This window comes from Rana temporaria, chromosome 5, assembly GCF_905171775.1.
Source record: "Rana temporaria chromosome 5, aRanTem1.1, whole genome shotgun sequence".
In the NCBI taxonomy this organism is placed as follows: Eukaryota; Metazoa; Chordata; class Amphibia; order Anura; family Ranidae; genus Rana; species Rana temporaria.
This window is the reverse complement of record NC_053493.1, coordinates 314,798,827-314,817,517: the sequence shown is the minus strand read 5'-3', so window position 1 is coordinate 314,817,517 and position 18,691 is coordinate 314,798,827. Positions and strand designations below refer to the sequence as shown.

At 45.0% G+C, this 18,691-nt stretch overlaps 1 protein-coding gene across 1 annotated transcript in view; it reads left to right on the top strand.

Moving 5' to 3' along the window:
* PRKDC (protein kinase, DNA-activated, catalytic subunit) overlaps nt 1–18,691 on the top strand; it is a 677,570-nt gene that overhangs the window by 407,286 nt on the left and 251,593 nt on the right. The window contains exons 54-55 of the mRNA XM_040354170.1: nt 7,707–7,834; nt 8,942–9,091. Of these exons, the coding sequence (XP_040210104.1) occupies nt 7,707–7,834; nt 8,942–9,091 (278 nt within the window). The remainder of the gene's footprint in view (nt 1–7,706; nt 7,835–8,941; nt 9,092–18,691) is intronic.

Below are 18,691 nucleotides of genomic sequence, written 5' to 3'. Positions count from 1 at the left end.
CAAACATGTACACAAACATGCGTCTCATGCAACATGTGTTTTTGCAAACATGCGTCTCATGCAACATGTGTTTTTGCAAAAATGCGTCTCATGCAACATGCGTTTTTGAAAACATGCGTCTCATGCAGCGTGTTTTTGCAAACATGCGTCTCATGCAACATGTGTTTTTGCAAACGTGTCTAATGCAATATGCGTTTTTGCAAACGTGTCTCATGCAACATGTGTTTTTGCAACCGTGTTTTAGCAAACTTGCGTTTAAGCAAATGTGTTTTAGCAAACATGCGATTAAGCCAGTTTGCAAGCATGCACCTGCTCAACTGCACCAGGCCCAATACTAGTTATGCAGGATTTGCCAAGCACATATGCATCCAATGCAGCCTCTATGCTGCTTTAGATCACCACACACTATACTGGAGACACAACTCCTTAAAGTGCACCAATGCCCCTACAGGGGTGCATCGACAGTTGTACAAGCCCCCAGGATTAAGCAGTAAGCATACAAGAATACCTTTATGCAGTATATAATTATGACTTATCTGGTCACATAGCTATTATGTAGCCATAGCCGAAGTTCTGCTTTAGAGGCCTTGCTGATACTTCAGCCCGCATGTTCCACCAGAAAATGGCCACCCTTCTACTTCCTGTCTATACAGGATTGGGCCATGCTGAGTGAACCCTTGCCCTCTAGTGGCTGGAGGAGACACTGCAGCCCAATACTCCTGAGAAGTACATAGAGCATGACCAACAGCAACAAATACGTAAAGGAAGATGGCGCAAGGATTGGGGCATACACAATGTTATAAGAGGAGGGGCATACAATAAAAACAATTGTAAATGGACCTTACTGTGTGTGTGTGCGTGTGTATGTATATGTAGCGCTTAGTTTCTACTAGTAACTAACATCCACCATATCACCCTGCTGCCAGACCTTCATCTATCGCTTCAGAGACCATGAACAGTCATTTGTGTTGTTTTGTTTATTGAGGGGATATAACTTGGTTGGGGTAAAGGAAATATTTTTTGCCATCATATTAAAGAATTGGAACAAAAAGTTTGAGCCATGAAGATTTGATGAATCCTAATGCCGCGTACACACGACCATTTTTAATGGGTGCTCCCGTCTAATAAATTGCTTCTGAGCATGCGCGTTATTTTCTTGTCGTTAAAGCCTACCCACGACCATTTTTTACGATGTTAAAAACGACAACGTGAAAAACGACGCAAAAATTTAGAGCATGTTCTAAATGTTTAATGCCCATTTTTAACGTCGCGAAAAATGCTCTGGAGCCCACACACGATCGTTTTTAATGACATAAAAAAAAAAGAAATTTTTCACATCGCGAAAAACTGTCGTGTGTACGCGGCATAACCATTATAGTCACTTTCCTACATCAACCATGCAGACTTTTGCTCCTCCACTGCACAGCTCCTGCAGACTGTTGCTCCCAGGATCTCTCCCTCCTGCACACACTTCCACTATAACCTGTTAGTCTCTCTGTTCCATCATCTTCATACTGACAAAGGGGAATCACTCTGATTAATCCCAGCTTGCTGGCTGTAATTAGTTGTAGTTGCTGATAGTTGGCTGCATAGTTACTAGGCCAGATGCCTGCAATACCTCTCCCCAGAGTCCTAGCAATTTTTCAGCTTTGGAGGACTACTGATCCCTGCAAATGCTGTGCCCGCAGCAGCTTGACATGAATCCCACAGTCTTTCTCCTCTGGCCTCGCACCCAGCTCCCCTGGCATGCCTCATCCAGAACATCCACTGTTTCACACTCACCGACCTTCACCTGCCCCAAGTCCATGGTGGAGAACTTTACCCGGACATTATTATTATTATTATTATTATACAGGATTTATATAGCGCCAACAGTTTTACATCAGGGAAGACAGTACAGTCACAATACAAATCAATACAGGAGGGATCAGAGGGCCCTGCTCGTTAGAGCTTACAATCTAGAAGGGAGGGTCAAGTGGAACAAAGGGTAGTTAGCTGTGGGGGATGATCAGATGGACTCAAATGAAAATAGTTATGTGTGGGAAGGGTAGGCTTCTCTGAAGAGGAGGGTTTTCAGGGATCCTCTAAAAGCTGATAGAGAAGGAGATAGATGGATAGATTGGGGTAAGGAGTTCCATAGGCTTGGAGAGGCTCTAGAAAAGTCCTGGAGACGAGCATGGGAGCAGGTGATGAGAGAGCTAGAGAGTAGGAGGTCTTGAGAAGAACGAAGAGAACGTACAGGTTGGTATTTAGAAACTAGGTCAGTGATGTAGCTGGGGGCAGAGTTGTGGATGGCTTTGTAGGTAATTGTTAGTATTTTGAATTTAATTCGTTGGGTGAGTGGAAGCCAGTGGAGGGATTGACAGAGGGGAGTAGCAGAGACAGAGCGGTTGGTAAGGTGGATTAGTCTGGCAGCAGCATTCATGATGGACTGAAGGGGGGATAGAGTATGCAGAGGTGGACATGCCTTCCAATAGCTTCTCCAGCCCCTCTGTTCCAGGATACCTCTTCCATGACCGTGTAAGGACAAGGCTCCCTCCCAGCTCTCTTGGGCTCCTCTGCTGGGCCTTGCACCCCCCCCCCCAGATGGGGATGGGGCCCCTGCTGCTATTAGCACTCCATTCTCCACATCATCCGGCCGACAACTCCTCCCCAGTGAGCTGTTACTTTAGCTTATATGGGAGGCCTGCCCCCTGCCAATATCAAGTGGGGATTGGTCAGGGCTCCTGACATGAGCTGCCTGTCACTCCAGCCCTGGCCCTGCGCCTCTTCCAGAACAATCTCCCTAGAAGCAGGGGAGGCGCCCACGTACTGAAGCACAGGTGGTCACACCCACTAACCACTCCCTGCCCCCAGATCAAAACAAGCAGGCCTAGTCTGAAGCATAGGCCTGCCCAAATTTACCTGCACTGACAGTTCTTACCTCACAAAACATCCTACCTAGCACCTACCTACGGTAGGGGGTGCTACATATATGTACAGTTGTGCTCATAAATTTACATACCCTTGCAGAATTTATGATTTCTTGGCCATTTTTCAGAGAATATGAATGATAACACAAAAACTTTTCACGCATGGTTAGTGTTTGGCTGAAACCATTTATTATCAATCAACTGTGTTTACGCATTTTAAATCATAATGACAACAGAAACTACCCAAAATGATCAAAAGTTTACATACCCCAGTTTTTATTAGTGTATTGCCCCCTTTTAACATCAATGACCGCTTGAAGTCTTTTGTGGTATTTGTGGATGAGGCTCTTTATCCTCTCAGATGGTAAAGCTGCCAATTCCTCTTGGCAAAAAGCCTCTGGTTCCTGTAAATTATTGGGCTGTCTTGCATGAACTGCATGTTTGAGATCTCCCCAGAGTTGCTCAATGATATTGAGGTCAGGAGACTGAGATGGCCACTCCAGAGCCTTCACTTTATTCTGCTGTAGCCAATGACAGGTTGACTTGGCCTTGTGTTTTGGATCATTGTCATGTCCAAGTATGTCCCATGTGCAGCTTCCTGGCTGATGAATGCAGATGTTCCTCCAGTATTTTTTTATAACATACTGCATTCATCTTGCCATCAATTTTGACCAAACTTCCTGTGCCTTTGTAGCTCACACATCTCGGGACCAGTGGTGTCCACCCTAGTGAATGCTAGAAAAGCTGTCTTTAGGAAGATCTATCATAAGATCTGGAAGACTTATATTGCTAGGTGTGAAGCCAAAAAATGGCATCCTCGAAAATACGTGATTGGGAGAATTCTCTCTCTTCTACAGTCAACTGTGGAAATCAAATTGGCTTTGGGTACAATCATAGGTCAAGTTTCAGCCCTATTAGTATTCTTCCAAAGGCCTTTAGCCTCCAATTCAATGGTCCGAACATTTATGCAGGGGGCAACTTGCTTGCTCCCCCCCCCCTCCCCCCCATTAGGTCACCTATGTGTTCTTGGGACTTGAACTTGGTGCTGTCTGTGTTACAGAATCAACCATTTGAGCCTGTCAAGGAAATCCCATTAGACTTGCTGTCACGCAAGCTAGCCTTCCTGATGGCCATCACCTCGGCTAGAAGGGTGCCTGAGTTGACGGCCCTTTCGTGCAGGGAACCATACTTGATCCTCCACCACGACAGGGTCGTGTTACGACCTGTTCCATCCTTTTTGCCAAAAGTGGTGTCGACCTTTAATTTAAATCAGGACATTATTTTGCCTTCTTTTTTCTCTCAGCCTCGTTTGGTGGAAGAGAGACGACTGCATTCTTTGGACGTTGTCCGGGTAGTCAAGGTTTCTTTGTCTAGATCTGCGGAGATCCAAGGATCAGATTCCTTTTTTGATTTACAAATAGGACCAAAGAAGGGACAGGCAGCTTCCAAAACTTCCATTACCAATTGGGTCCGTCAATTGGTCATGCAGGCCTATGGTCTGAAACGTAAAGCTCCTCCCTTTAGGGTAAGAGCTCATTCTACCAGGGGTGTAGGAACCACCTGGGCTTTTCGCCATCAGGTATCTGTGGCTCAGATTTGTAAGGCTGCTACCTGGTCTTCAGTGCATACGTTGACAACATTTATCAAGTGGCTGTTCGTGCTGCGGGCTGCCGTATAAGGTCTGATGGCTATTGTTTGGCAGGCTGTCTCCCTCCCCTCAAAGCTATTGCTCTGGGTTGTCCCAGCAGGTAATAAATATTAGCCTAACTTTGTGACCCATTAAGTAGGATTCTTTCATCATACTTACCTGTAAAATCCTTTTCTTTGAGTACATCATGGGACACAGAGATGCCTCCCCTCTTTTTTGGGGATTCAGTGCTTGCTACAAAACTGAAGTACTTCCTGTATGAGAGGGGTTATATATGGGATCATTTGCCGTCTAAAGACCTTTGGTCTACCGGTGTTCATTCACTTGGAGATGAAATATAACCAGCAGGTGAATATTGGCCTAACTCTGTGTGCCATGATGTACTCAAAGAAAAGGATTTTAAAGGTAAGTATGACAAAAAAATACTATTTTTATGCCATGTAATAATCCTCTTCATGTTATAATCCTTGTTATGCTGTGTTATAACCTTTGATAATAATTTTAAACTACTCATTATTATTTTCTACCACTCATTATTATTACCTCCAACGCTTGTTTGCACAGAACAGTCCATTCCTATTACTTTTTATTTTATTATTTAATTACATTTTTATTAAGGAACGTGTATTAACCACGTTTGACGGTGGCACAATAGCTCTCCTGCGCGAATCGCTGTTAATGTACGGCAGATCGTGCAGGCTCAGTTGCAGATGCTTGCCACCTGCGCCATTCGCTCGCTCACACTGCACGCTGTGGGAGCATGCTCGCGGGTCGGGAGGACTCGATGTCCTTCGGCAGCCCCTGATTGCCTTGTACTCAGGCAAGACGGGGAGATGCCTATGTAAACAAGGCATTTCCTCATTCTGACAGGTGACATGACAAGGATCCACTGGTCGGGAAATGTGATCTCTGTCATGTCCCAGCTAGCCCATCCCCCCCACAGTTAGACACAATCAGGGAGCACACTTAACCCCTTGATCGCCCCCCTAGTGTTAACCCCCTCCCTGCCAGTGACATTTATACAGTAATCAGTGGCTATTTTTAGCTCTGTTCGCTGTATATATGTCAATGGTCCCAAAAAAGTGTCCGATCTGTCACCAGCAATTTTTGCAGTCCCGCTAAAATTTATTGATCACCGCTATTACTAGTAAAAATAAATACTAAAAATGCCATAAATCTATTCCTTATTTTGTAGATAATTTTTGTGCAAACCAGTCAATATACGGTTATTGCGATATTTTTTGTAAAAAGAAAAAAATGTAGAATACATATTGGCCTAAACTGATAAAGAAATTTGTTTTAAAAAAAGAAAAAGTGAGATATTTACTATAGCAAAAAGTAAAAAATATTACTATTTTTTTTTTTTTTAATTACGCTTTATTTTTTGCATATAGTTTGGGTACAACGTTGCACGACCACGCAATTGTTAAAGCGGCGCAGTACCGAATCGCAAAAACTGCTCTGTTCATTAAGGGGGTAAAATCATCTTGGGCTGAAGTGGATAAAGGGGTTGTAAACCCTCGTTTTTTTTTCACCTTGAAAAAACACTTTACAGTGACCGACCCCTAGCCCCCCCTTTCTTACCTATCCCTCTCTCCATGGGGTCCCGACTCTTGATTGTATAGATTGATAGCAGCACAGCCATTGGCTCCCCCTGCTGTCCATCAAATCCAATGACATGGGGGGGCAGGGCCAAGTTATACTTTCGGTGGCTATGGATGCCGAATGAATGACTCGGGAGCGCGCCCGTAAGGTAACTCCCTGGGAGAGCGCTTCTCTTAAGGGGTTATCTGATGTGGGGAGGAGCCGCAAGAGCTGCTGGACCCCAGAAATGGATGATTGGGGCCGCTCTGTGCAAAACTAGCTGCACAGTGGAGGTAAGTATGATATGTTTGTTTAAAAAAAACAAAACGATTCTTTACAATCACTTTAAGGAATCTGTAATGCTCTCTCGCCATATTTAAGTATTGGACCCTTTAAATCTATCAGCTAACATTGTGTATTGTCACGTCCCATTGGCTCGTGCCTGGGCGAGCATATATAAGACTAAAAGCTCCAGTAAACAATAAGATCCTGAGGAAAAAGCGGATGCTTTGAAACTCGTCATCTGACACGTCCCAACGTCACTTACGGACTTCTCCAGTGACCGCGGAAATGTTTTGGCGTTATAGGCACGTTTTTAAATTAACATTATGTGAGTAGCCATTTGGCTGATATTTGAATACATTTCCTTCCTTTCATGCTGCACTTAGTCTGGCGCTCCCTGTCATTTTTACATGACCAACAGCACACTGGCCCCAGTGGCCACCAGGGAGAAAACAGACCGTCAATTTATTTTGGTTTTAAAGAGAAACTGCAACATGCAGACTTAACATTCCAGCCGCAGGACTCTGGGTCTGACAGGAGTCTAGCCTTCACCCATCACGGTGGGCTCTGTCATAAAAGACCTTCAGGGACTGGGTCCCCCTTAATCTGGGGTCCACCACCCTGGATCTGTATAGCACCCTGTAGGAAAACGCCTTGGTCAGAACAAACACTGCACAGGGTTCCATTACGCAGGGTCTAGCGCTGTAAGGCTGCATTAGAGGCAAACCTCAAGGAATCTTCTCTCCTTTCCAATGAGGCTCGGGTACCATGCATTTTGGCTGCCAGCTCTATCGAATGGTTCCAAATGAAGTCCATGATGCTATATAGAACTGTCCAGACCTCCAAGTATGCTCCCACATCAGTGACTACCACCTTAGACTCTGGCAAAAAAAATTGGTACTTCCTGTGTAGGAGGGTTTACATAGGGGAGGACTTCCTGTTTGAGCTACCAGTGTACGTTCACCTATAGGTAGCGTATAACCCAAAATGTTATTTTTATAATAACCGGCTCTGTGTCCTGCGATGTATGATAAAGAAACCTTTTGTATATGCTGTCTGTTGAGAATTTAATAACACAATGAGAAAGTAGAATATATTGTGTTCTGTAGTTCCTTAGAAAAGTATATTGAGAGATACTGTATATCCATCCACATATCCAATGTTTTCTCAATTATTTTTTTTTATTTTTATTTTTTTTATCATGCATTTTGAAACCTTGAATAAAAAAAAAACAATTTTCCTGTTATTACTCGTAATATTTTCATGTATTTTATTTTTAGTCCATAGAAGGCCCAGTGTTTGACTATGTGGTGGAAAAACTAAAGCAACATCATGCTAGCAATAAAGAAGACAAGTTTGTAGTGTGTTTGAACAAAGTAGTGAAGACTTTCCCCATATTCGCAGACAGGTAAGACTTTTTACCTAAGCCTAGTGCAGTATGATACAAGGGGAAGAAGGGGGTAGCCCCTGGAAGTCACACATCTAAGGTGTCCTAGAGAGATGAATGGAGTGGCAACCTCAGCCTGGACTCCGACCAGGCCACGTCCCCAACGCCATTCACTCCGTCCCCCGGAGCTTAAAGAGTTGTAAATATTTTTATTTTTTTTTCACCTTAATGCAATCTATGCATTAAGGTGAAAAAACATCTGGTATTGCTGGTCCCCCAAGCCCCCGTTTTACTTACCTCACCCGTCGAAAGTCCCGCGCGGTCCCGATATCCAGCCTGGCCGCTGATTGGCTAGAGCGGATGGATTGAGAGCAGCGCAGCCATTGGCTGGCGCTGCTGTCAATCACATCCAGTGACATGGCGCCGAGTGATAGAGCGAGCCCCATGCAAGCTCTTGCATGACTGTGGTGAGTAATTGCGTGGAGGACCAGAGACAGCCGCCGAGGGACCCCAGAAGACGTGGATCGTGGCCACGCTGTGCAAAACGAACTGCACAGTGGAGGTAAGTATAACATGTTTGTTATTTTAAAGGAAAAAAGTTTTTTCCTTTACAAACGCTTTAGTTATGGGGGATCCCCATGACTGAGCTCCGGGGGGCAAAGTGAATGGCGTTGGGGACGTGGCCTGGTCGGTGTCCAGGCTGAGGCTGCCAACTACATTCATCTCTCTAGGACAGTTTTTCTCAATTCCAGTCCCCAAGGCGCCCCAACAGATCATGTTTTCCGGATTTCCCTCAGATGAAACGGCTGTGGTAATTACTAAGGCAGTGAAACTGATCAAATCACCTGTGCAAAATAATGGACAGACTGAAAACATGACCTGTTGTGGTGCCTTGAGGACTGGGGTTGAAAACACTACTCTAGGACACCTTAGATGTGCAACTTTCAGAGTCCACCCCCTTCTTCCCCTCATCCTTTGTAGGAGCCAGGAGGGGCTCCATCCCCTATCGGCACTCTAACAGCAGCTGCACAATTTACATACCTCCTCCTTACTGAGCCTGAGTGGCACACATACGCTTTCTAGGTCACAGTATGATACAAGACCAGTTACGTTTCTTGTTGTTTACAGGTTCATGGCCATTATTCTTTTCTTGCTGCCAAAACTTCATGGAGCCTTGAAGACCCAGTGTCTGGAGATAATAATGTATCGGGCTGAGGAAATTTCAGACCTTTATACCGAGCTAAAAAATAAAGACTTCAGACAGATTATGAGTAACCGGTGAGAGAGATTTTGTCATGCTAACACCTTATGTGTTCTACCCTACATTGTGTAATTTTTATTGTCCGAAGTATTTGCACAGGATGCATTCATGTTTTTAAATTGTACATCACAGGACACAGGGTACATCATATTTATGACTCCTTGAGTTACGCTGTCACTTTCCAGTGGATAGACATGGCCAAAAAAGGCAGGATTCCCCACCCGGCCATAATTCCTCCCAGGTCAGCAAAGCCTCAAATTTTAACTAGTGTACTTAGGTGATGGATGCGCCTATGATCTCACTGAATATTTCTTTCAGAGGGCATTAGTCCTTTGATTTGTGGCCTGTTCATTCTGCACACCCCTGCTGGTGAAGTTAAAGGCCTCATCTAAATTAGTCACTTATGGCCCTGGGATCAAGCGAGATGGTACCTAGAATTACGCATGTAAGATCAGGGGTGGCCTGTAAGGTCTGTGGGCAGTGATCTCTCTGATATCTGGTGAACTTGCTTGCATGGTGTTATACTGGTCCAGGCAGTGATACCCTTAGAGGTAGTTGAATCCCGAAGACTCAGTAGCACGTCTGTTGTGAGCTCGTGCTTGATGTCATTGCATAAATCTGTGCATGCAGCGTGAGCACAATTTTAGGCTGTTCTGGGTGGTGGAAAAACGTGTGATTGGTAGCTAAGCAGTGGGCTGCCTCAGTGCAATTCTTTCACAGCTCCAGTACAACCTCAAGACAATGCAGCACCGCCAATGCTTCCACAAGTATTGGTTAGAAAAAAACGGGGGGGGGTGAAGGCTTGCCACATAGGTGTATTGCACTGGCAGACACGACTTCCCTACTGGGTTACAGGCTGGATGACCCTCAGCATTTGCAGGCAGAGAGATTGGGAAGAAGGATGATGGGGTTTTCTCCCAAATTCCTCATTCAGAAGGGAGAAGCCCCTTCATATTTCATCCTGTAATGACTCCCCTAAAGGTCAGCTTAGTTATGACCCCCTGCTCTGTGCAATCCTCTTATTTTTTTTTGTCTAGGGAAGAATTTTCAGCAGCCATCAATGATTTTCCTGGTCACCTCTTGGGTGTTCTCACTGGCTTGGAGAATCGGGGTCTCCTTATCGGGGTGGGGGTAGTGGTAAATTGTTGGAAGAACATACCAGGATGAAGAAAAGGAGGAAGCCATTTTTGGAGGCGTCTCGAGGTACAGGGCTGTCTCCGATGACCACAGTGGGCTTCCTGGTGTACAAACTAATTAGAAGTCCTCTTCTCCCAGAATCACTGGATTTGAATCATGGTAGCCGCCTAAACATCCCAAATCTTTTCATGTGAATCCCTATTTGCATAAAGCCATGTATGCTAATTGGGCTCACCCAGAGACCATGTTCTCACCACCAAAGCAGGATACCATTGAAGAGGAATTCTATGAAAAATGTAGTTGACCCGGCCATTTCCTACCAGAATAACACCCTGATGGTCCCGGTGAAAGAGATTACGGTCTTTAGCCACCTCAATACTGGGCACTTTCACCCCCTTCCTACCCTGACCAATTTTCAGGTTATAATGAGACTTGATCAGTCATGCAACACTGTACCCAAATACATTTTTTCAAATTTTTTTCACATAAAAAAAAGCTTATTTTTGGTGGTATTTAATCACCGCTGGGGTTTTTATTTTTTGGGCTACAAATGAAAAAAGGCAAAAAAAATTGAAAAAAATGCCTTTTCCTTAGTTTTTAGTTAATTTTTCCTCCTAGATTTTAACCAAAATGTATACTGCTACATTTCTTTGGTAAAAATAACCCAAGTCCGTGTATATTATTTGGTCTGTATGAAAGTTCGAGTCTACAAGCTATAGCACCAATCATTGAAAATTGATCACACCTGATCATACCTGATGTACTGACGGCCTATCTCATTTCTTAAGGCCCTAACATGTCAAGACAGTACAAATACCCACCAAATGACCCCTTTTTGGAAAGTAGACAGTCCAGGGTCTTTAGTAAGAGGCATGGCAAGTTTTTTGAATTTGTAATTTTACCCCACAATTCTTTAAAAATTAACCGCTTCCATACACGGCTTTTATACACACATCCATACCAGGCCTATTCTGGCACTTCTCTCCTACATGTACAAATCATATTTTTTTTTGCTAGAAAATTACGCAGAACCCCACAAACATTATATATATTTTTTTTAGCAGACACCCTAGGGAATAAAACGACGGTCAATGAAACGTTTTATCTTGCACGGTATTTACGCAATAATTTTTCAAACGCCTTTTTTTTGGAAAAAAATTGTTTCATGAATTAAAAAAATAACAAAACGGTAAAGTTAGCCCAATTTTTTTGTAAAATATGAAAGATGATGTTACACCGAGTAAATAGATACCTAACATGTCACGCTTTAAAATTGCACACACTCATGGAATGGCGCCAAACTTCGGTACTTAAAAATCTCCATAGGCAACGCTTTGAATTTTTTTATATGTTACCAGTTTAGATTTACAGAGGAGATCTAGTGCTAGAATTGTTGCTGGCACTCTAACGCACGTGGCGATACCTCACATATGTGGTTTAAACGGCGTTTACATATGTCGGCGGGACTTGCGTGTGCGTTCGCTTCTGCGCGCGAGCTACTGGGGACAGGGGCGTTAAAACAATTTTTTTTTATTTCATTTTTTTTTTTTTACATATTTATTTCTTTTTTTTTTTTTTTTTTACATATTTATTTCTTTTTTTACACTTTTTTTTTTATTTTATTTTTTTTATTATCACTTTTATTCCTATTACAAGGAATGTAAACATCTCTTGTAATAGGAATGTGTGTGACAGGTACTCTTTATGGAGAGATGCGGGGTCAATAAGACCCCACATCTCTCCTCCAGGCTGGAAAGCATGAAATCGGTGAAAAAAAATTCACCGATCTCATGCTTACTGTTGCTTAGCAGCCGCAATTGCGGCTTTGTTTACTTACGGGGACCCGGGCGTGACGTCATCACATCGCGCCCGGGTCCTCCGACGATCATAGAGATGACTGGTGACCATCAGGTCACCAGTCATCTCTATGCTTCCTGCCAGCGCCGGACGATTCGTTCTCCGGGCCCCCGATGGCACGGGAGAGCTCGGAGAAGCACCGGATGGCGGCGGGAGGGGGGGGATGTCCCCTCCCGCCGCCTGTAGGAACGATCTAGCGGCGGGGTCAGCAGTGAGACCGGTTTTGGCTGGAGCTCTAGTGTCACAGACAATTACCGAGCGGGAAAAAGTCCCTGCTGCAGGAGCTGGAGGCGCATAATGCTCCTGAGCTCTGGGTGGGCCTGGCTGACCAGTTGGTGCAGGGCCTGCAGTTTGTCTGTGAATTGGCCCTGGATATGCTTTGCTCTCCAGGGCCTCCGCCTACGTGGTGGTACTATGCCACCTTGTGTGGCTAACGTGTTGGTCTGCGAACCAAACCTCTAAAAGGTCTTTCCCTTGAATGGTGTACGGCCTTTTGGGGCGTCCCTGGATGACATCATTTTAGATGCTACAGGGGGTAAGAGCACTCTTCTCCCGCAATCTGGGAAGGGTAAGGAGCCTCGTCATAAGCAGGGTCCCTCCTTTACCTCCCCCAAGCGTTTTTTTTCGCCCCCCAGGTGCGGCAGGAAAACGTTTTCCAGGGTGCTAAGGCGCCCGCTGTAGATCAAAAGCGCACCTGGTACCGCAAGCCCAACAAGCCTGTGGACAAGCCTGCTTCTGCATGTAGGTCTGCCCCTGCCAGACACTCTTTCCGACCGCTGGGTTTGCGAGGTAGTTTCCTCGGGGTACAAGATAGTTTCTCTCTTGTCCACCAAACAGATTTTCCTTCCAACCTCCAGCTTCCTCCGGTACGCCGGGTGGCCCTGTCAGGGGCTGGTCAGGATCTGCTGGTCAGGGAAGTGATTATACCGGTTCCTTCAAGGGAACGGTTTCAGTTTTTTTTTACTCCAATCTGTTTGTAGTCCCCAAAAAAGGAGGGGGTCCGTCCAATCCTGGACCTCGGGGCCCTTAACTCTTTTGTCAAAGTGCAAAGATTCAGGATGGAATTGTTCGCTCGGTAGTGGCGGCTCTCCATCAGGGGGACTTTATGGCATCCTTGGGTACTCAGGACACATACCTGCATATTCCCATACGAGCGAAACACCAGAGGTTTCTGCGTTTTGCGGTCGAAGAGGACGATTTTCAGTTTGTGGCCCTCCCTTTCGGCCTGGCTTCGGCACCACGAGTTTCCACAGTGATGCTCGCTCCGATTCTGGCCCTGCTAAGGCAGCGCGGAATCGCTATTGTGGGAGACCTGGATGACTTTCTCTTGAGAGCTTCTTTAAGCTCAGACTTAAGAGAGGATGGGTTCATCACCTGCCAGCCCCTCCAAAAGATTTGGGTGGCCACTGAATGTCCAGGAGTCAATGTTGGTTCCGTCCTAGCGACTGGAATACCTGGGGTTGGTCCTGGATTCCTCAGAAGCACGTTTTTTCTCCCGACTGAAGAACTCTAGACACTGTAATCTGCGGTGCAGCGGTTTGCGACCCAGCAGTGGTCGTCGCTTCGCCTTTGCAAGAGAATTCTGGGTCCCATGGTAGCCTCTTTCGAAGCGGTTCCGTATGCCCAATTCCACACCCGAGTGTTACAGAAAGAGATTCTGTCACGTTGGGACAAGCTCCCTTCGTCTCTGGATTACCAGATTTGGGTGAAGTCGTCCGGTCAGGTCCTCCCTAGTGTGGTGGCTGACATCTCCGGTACTTCGGACCGGGAAATTATTTTTGCCGCGCTATCGGACAGTGGTCACGACGGATGCCAGCCTCTCCGGCTGGGGGCGTTTTGGAGTGTCCAGTCAACCCAGGGCGCTGAACTCAGGTGGAGTCCCGCCTGCCAGTAAATGTCCTGGAGCTCCGGGCTATCAGGCTGCGTCTCCCCAAGTGGTTTCTGGGTCTGCAGGACCAGTGGGTCAGGATCCAGTCCGACAACACCACGGCCGTGGCGTATTTCTACCATCAAGGGGGCACGCGGAGCTCGGCCGCAGTGGTGGAGGTTGCACACATCGTCCGGTGAGCCACAAGGTACACTCCGGCCCTGTCGGCCATGTACATTCCGGAGGTGCAGAGTTGGCAAGCCGACTACCTAAGTCGCCAAACACTGGACCTGGGAGGATGGTCGTTGCACCTGGATGTGTTTTCAGAGTTGTGCCAAAAATGGGGCACGCCAGGTGTGGACCTTCAGGCGTCCACACCTGCTTTGCAGTCGCTGGCTTTAACGGCAAGGCTGTTGGGAGCCAGGAGCTGGAGGTCCGAAGTCCATCAGACTCGGTGATCTCTACCATGCTACTTGCACGGAAGTCTACTTCACGTAGGATTTGCCATCGTACATGGAAGGCCTACATCTTTTCGTGTGCAGAGATGAAAGGACACCCCCGCACATACGTGCTGTTCCAGATGCTGCTGTTCCTACAGCGGGGAGTGGGTCAAGCTCTCGCCTTAAGTACGGTTATGGGTCAGATTTCGGCCTTGGCTGTTTATTTTCAGCGACCGTTGGCGATGCACTCCCTGGTGCGTACGTTTGTACAGGGGGTCAGGCTTGTGACCTTCCTGTGTGTCCTCCACTGCCTCCGTGGGACTTGAATTTGGTCCTCTCGGTGCTTCAAAAGGGCTCCGTTTGAGGACATTCGGGAGATTCCTTTTTCTCTCTGTCCCAGAGGGTGGTCTTTCTTAGTAGCCATTCCTTCGGTCAGACGAGTTTTTTGATCTGGCGGCCTTGTCTTGCAGGGCTCTTTTATAATGAGGACATTGTTTTACTATCCTTTTGTCCTCAGCCGAAGAACTCGAAGGAGGCCGCGTTACTTCCCTTGGTCGTGGTGCGAGCCCTACGGGCGTACTTGTCTGCTACGGCTCCGTTCCGGAGATCGGACTCACTGTTCATGTCAGTGAATGGTCCTGAGAAAGGTCTGGCGGTCTCGTCGACCTCCATTTTCAGATGGATCAGACAGGTCGTGCTCCAGGCCTATGCCCAAAACAACAAAAAGATAAAACAAAAAAGAAAAATAGACTGCTGCACACCCTGAAGAGTTTACTACAAATTTATTATGGTATATATCAAAACAGAACATACGTATAAAAGGCATTAAAAACACAGGTTACCCAAAATGGGATAAACCTACCCATGGAGTAACCCAAAGATACACACTCAAAAAGACTGCATTGACCAGTGACTAACAAGAGAAAGAGACTCGATCATCCCAAAAGGAGATCAGAGTCTATATGTAGCCCACTCACCCTCCACACAACACACACAGACCCCCCACCCAAAAGCACAAAAGAGACCCCACTACTAACAATAATCCTAATAGTTTCCACACCAGGCAGTGGTTCCCTGTAACAACAGGTGAAAAATACCACTGTCTAAGTGGGAAAATGCAATAAGAAGGGATATCTCAAATAGGGGACATGAATAGAATCCACTGGATAGTGGTATATAAGCACTGCACCATTAATGGTTAATGGCAAACAAAAAGTCAATGAAAAAAATCTGAGGGACCATAAGCTTGTCAGCTAGCTGGAAAATATCCTCTTCAAATGGATCGCCACATCTGGCGTAGTAAATTATCCAAATTCCATCAAACAATAAATATTAAGGAGACGTTCAAAAAATATGTATTGGAGGCACTGTAATAACAATCTTCAAAGTCAAAATTCACCTGAACTGCACTTGCGAGAAATGCAACAGTGTAGCCACTGATAATAAACGGATTCCCATACCGTATAGGTAAAGTCCATTCAAGATTTTCAGATAGGCCTGTCCATATGATGCTTGTATCTTGTTGAACTGCTCGTACTCCGTGAGCTAGTAGCAGATAGGCACAAATAAATGATAGATGTATGAGCATATGATATGCTGGTGAGCAGATGATAGGACAGTGTTCCACAACAATGAATAATTGAAGTATTACTCACTGTTAAGCTGAATCGTAGCTATCCAATCTGTACTCACGTGCTACTAGAGGGGTTTGCAGCCGAACCATCCATCTGTGTGCTTTACACAAAACCTGAAGCACTATTCATCAGTGCAGCAGTTGTAGGTGAATTGATATTTAAATATCCAGTTTAGGACTTGAGTTATACAGTGTCTCTGGTAATATTGGATGGTACCAATATCCAAACTGAGAATAAAAGATGTTTGGTCTCCTAAAGGCAGTAGCTCCGGGTCGAGCGTGCTGGTTATATTCAAATTGTACTGTTCATGTCGCCATGCGATATCCTTCTTATGGTTGCTTAATAGCTCAAGGTACCCGTGTTACTGAGCTCCGGAAAGAAGAAGCGATGAGGCTCAAAGTGTGCATCGGGGGGGTCCCTGTTCCCCAAGAGTTTACATGTTTCGTTCCTTAAAGCTAGGAACTTCGTCAGAACTCAATGCTCACCAGCATATCATATGTTCATACATCTATCATTTATTTGTGCCTATCTGCTACTAGCTCACGGAGTACGAGCAGTTCAACAAGATACAAGCATCATATGGACAGGCCTATCTGAAAATCTTGAATGGACTTTACCCATACGCTATGGGAATCCGTTTATTATCAGTGGCTACACTGTTGCATTTCTCTCAAGTGCAGTTCAGGTGAATTTTGACTTTGAAGATTGTTATTACAGTGCCTCCAATACATATTTTTTGAACGTCTCCTTAATATTTATTGTTTGATGGAATTTGGATAATTTACTACGCCAGATGTGGCGATCCATTTGAAGAGGATATTTTCCAGCTAGCTGACAAGCTTATGGTCCCTCAGATTTTTTTCATTGACTTTTTGTTTGCCATTAACCATTATTGGTGTAGTGCTTATATACCACTATCCAGTGGATTCTATTCATGTCCCCTATTTGAGATATCCCTTCTTATTGCATTTTCCCACTTAGACAGTGGTATTTTTCACCTGTTGTTACAGGGAACCACTGCCTGGTGTGGAAACTATTAGGATTATTGTTAGTAGTGGGGTCTCTTTTGTGCTTTTGGGTGGGGGGTCTCTGTGTGTTGTGTGGAGGGTGAGTGGGCTACATATAGACTCTGATCTCCTTTTGGGATGATCGAGTCTCTTTCTCTTGTTAGTCACTGGTCAATGCCGTCTTTTTGAGTGTGTATCTTTGGGTTACTCCATGGGTAGGTTTATCCCATTTTGGGTAACCTGTGTTTTTAATGCCTTTTATACGTATGTTCTGTTTTGATATATACCATAATAAATTTGTAGTAAACTCTTCAGGGTGTGCAGCAGTCTATTTTTCTTTTTTGTTTTATCTTTTTGTTGCATTGTATATCGGATTGCAGCCCCCCGACAATATCGGTGAGTACTACATAATTGACTAGTAGGTGGGAATCCCATATCCTTTTCTCCTTTTTGCCTATGCCCAAAAGGGGCGGGTGCCTCCCTTTCTGGTTACGGCGCATTCGACCAGGGCTGTTGGTGCCTCTTGGGTTTTCCGCCATCAGGCTTCTGTTTTACAGGTGTGTAAGACAGCGATCTGGTTGTCAATCCACACCTTTTCAAGTTTTACAAGGTGAGAGTGCATCTGCGGATGCCTCCTTTTTCCGCAATGTTTTGCAGGCAGCTGTTTCAGGTTGGAGTTCCTCCGTTGAGGAACTCTGGTTTGTTTTGGGTGAAGCTTAATTGCTGTGTTTTCTCCCACCCCTCGAATTTTTTTACACTGCTTGGGGACGTCCCTAAGGTCAATTGCTGCTGTGTCCGTCCATGAACGGAAGAGAAAATAGGATTTTTGTACTCGCCGTAAAATCCATTTCTCTGAGTTCATGGACACAGCACCCACCCCTCCTTTTTGTTTGTACTGCTTGTTACGAACTGGAGCTGCTGAGTCAGAGAGTAGGTTATACCCGGGGGACCACGCCCCCTGGGAGCAGCTGTACTGAAAAGTAATTTAACACTTTAAGTGCTGTTTTTTCTGCCTAGTCTCTCCTGGAAGGAAGGAATATAATACCCTAAGGTCAATTGCTTCTGTGTCCGTCCATGAACTCAGAGAAATGGATTTTATGGTGAGTACAAAAATCCTATTTTTGTAAACGCTATAAATTTTGCGCAAACCAATCGATAAACGCTTATTGCGATTTTTTTTTTTTTTTACCAAAAATAGGTAAAAGAATACGTATCGGCCTAAACTGAGGAAAATGTTTTTTTTAATCTTTTTTGGGGATATTTATTATAGCAAAAAGAAAAAAATATTGATTTTATTTTCAAAATTGTCGCTCTATTTTTGTTTATAGCGCAAAAAATAAAAACCGCAGAGGTGATCAAATACCACCAAAAGAAAGCTCTATTTGTGGGTAAAAAAGGACGGCAATTTTGTTTGAGAGCCACGTCGCACGGCCACGCAATTGTCACTTAAAGCGACGCAGTGCTGAATCGCAAAAAGGGGCAAGGTCCTTAACCTGCATAATGGTCTGGGTCTTAAGTGGTTAAGACTAGACCTTTTTCCGACACTTTTTGTTTACAAGTAAAAATCTATTTTTGCTATAAAATGACTCGGAAACCCCATAGAGTATATATTTTTGTAGCAGAGGTCCTGGCGAATAAAATGGTGGGTTTTGCTCATTTTTAATGTCCTGCGGTA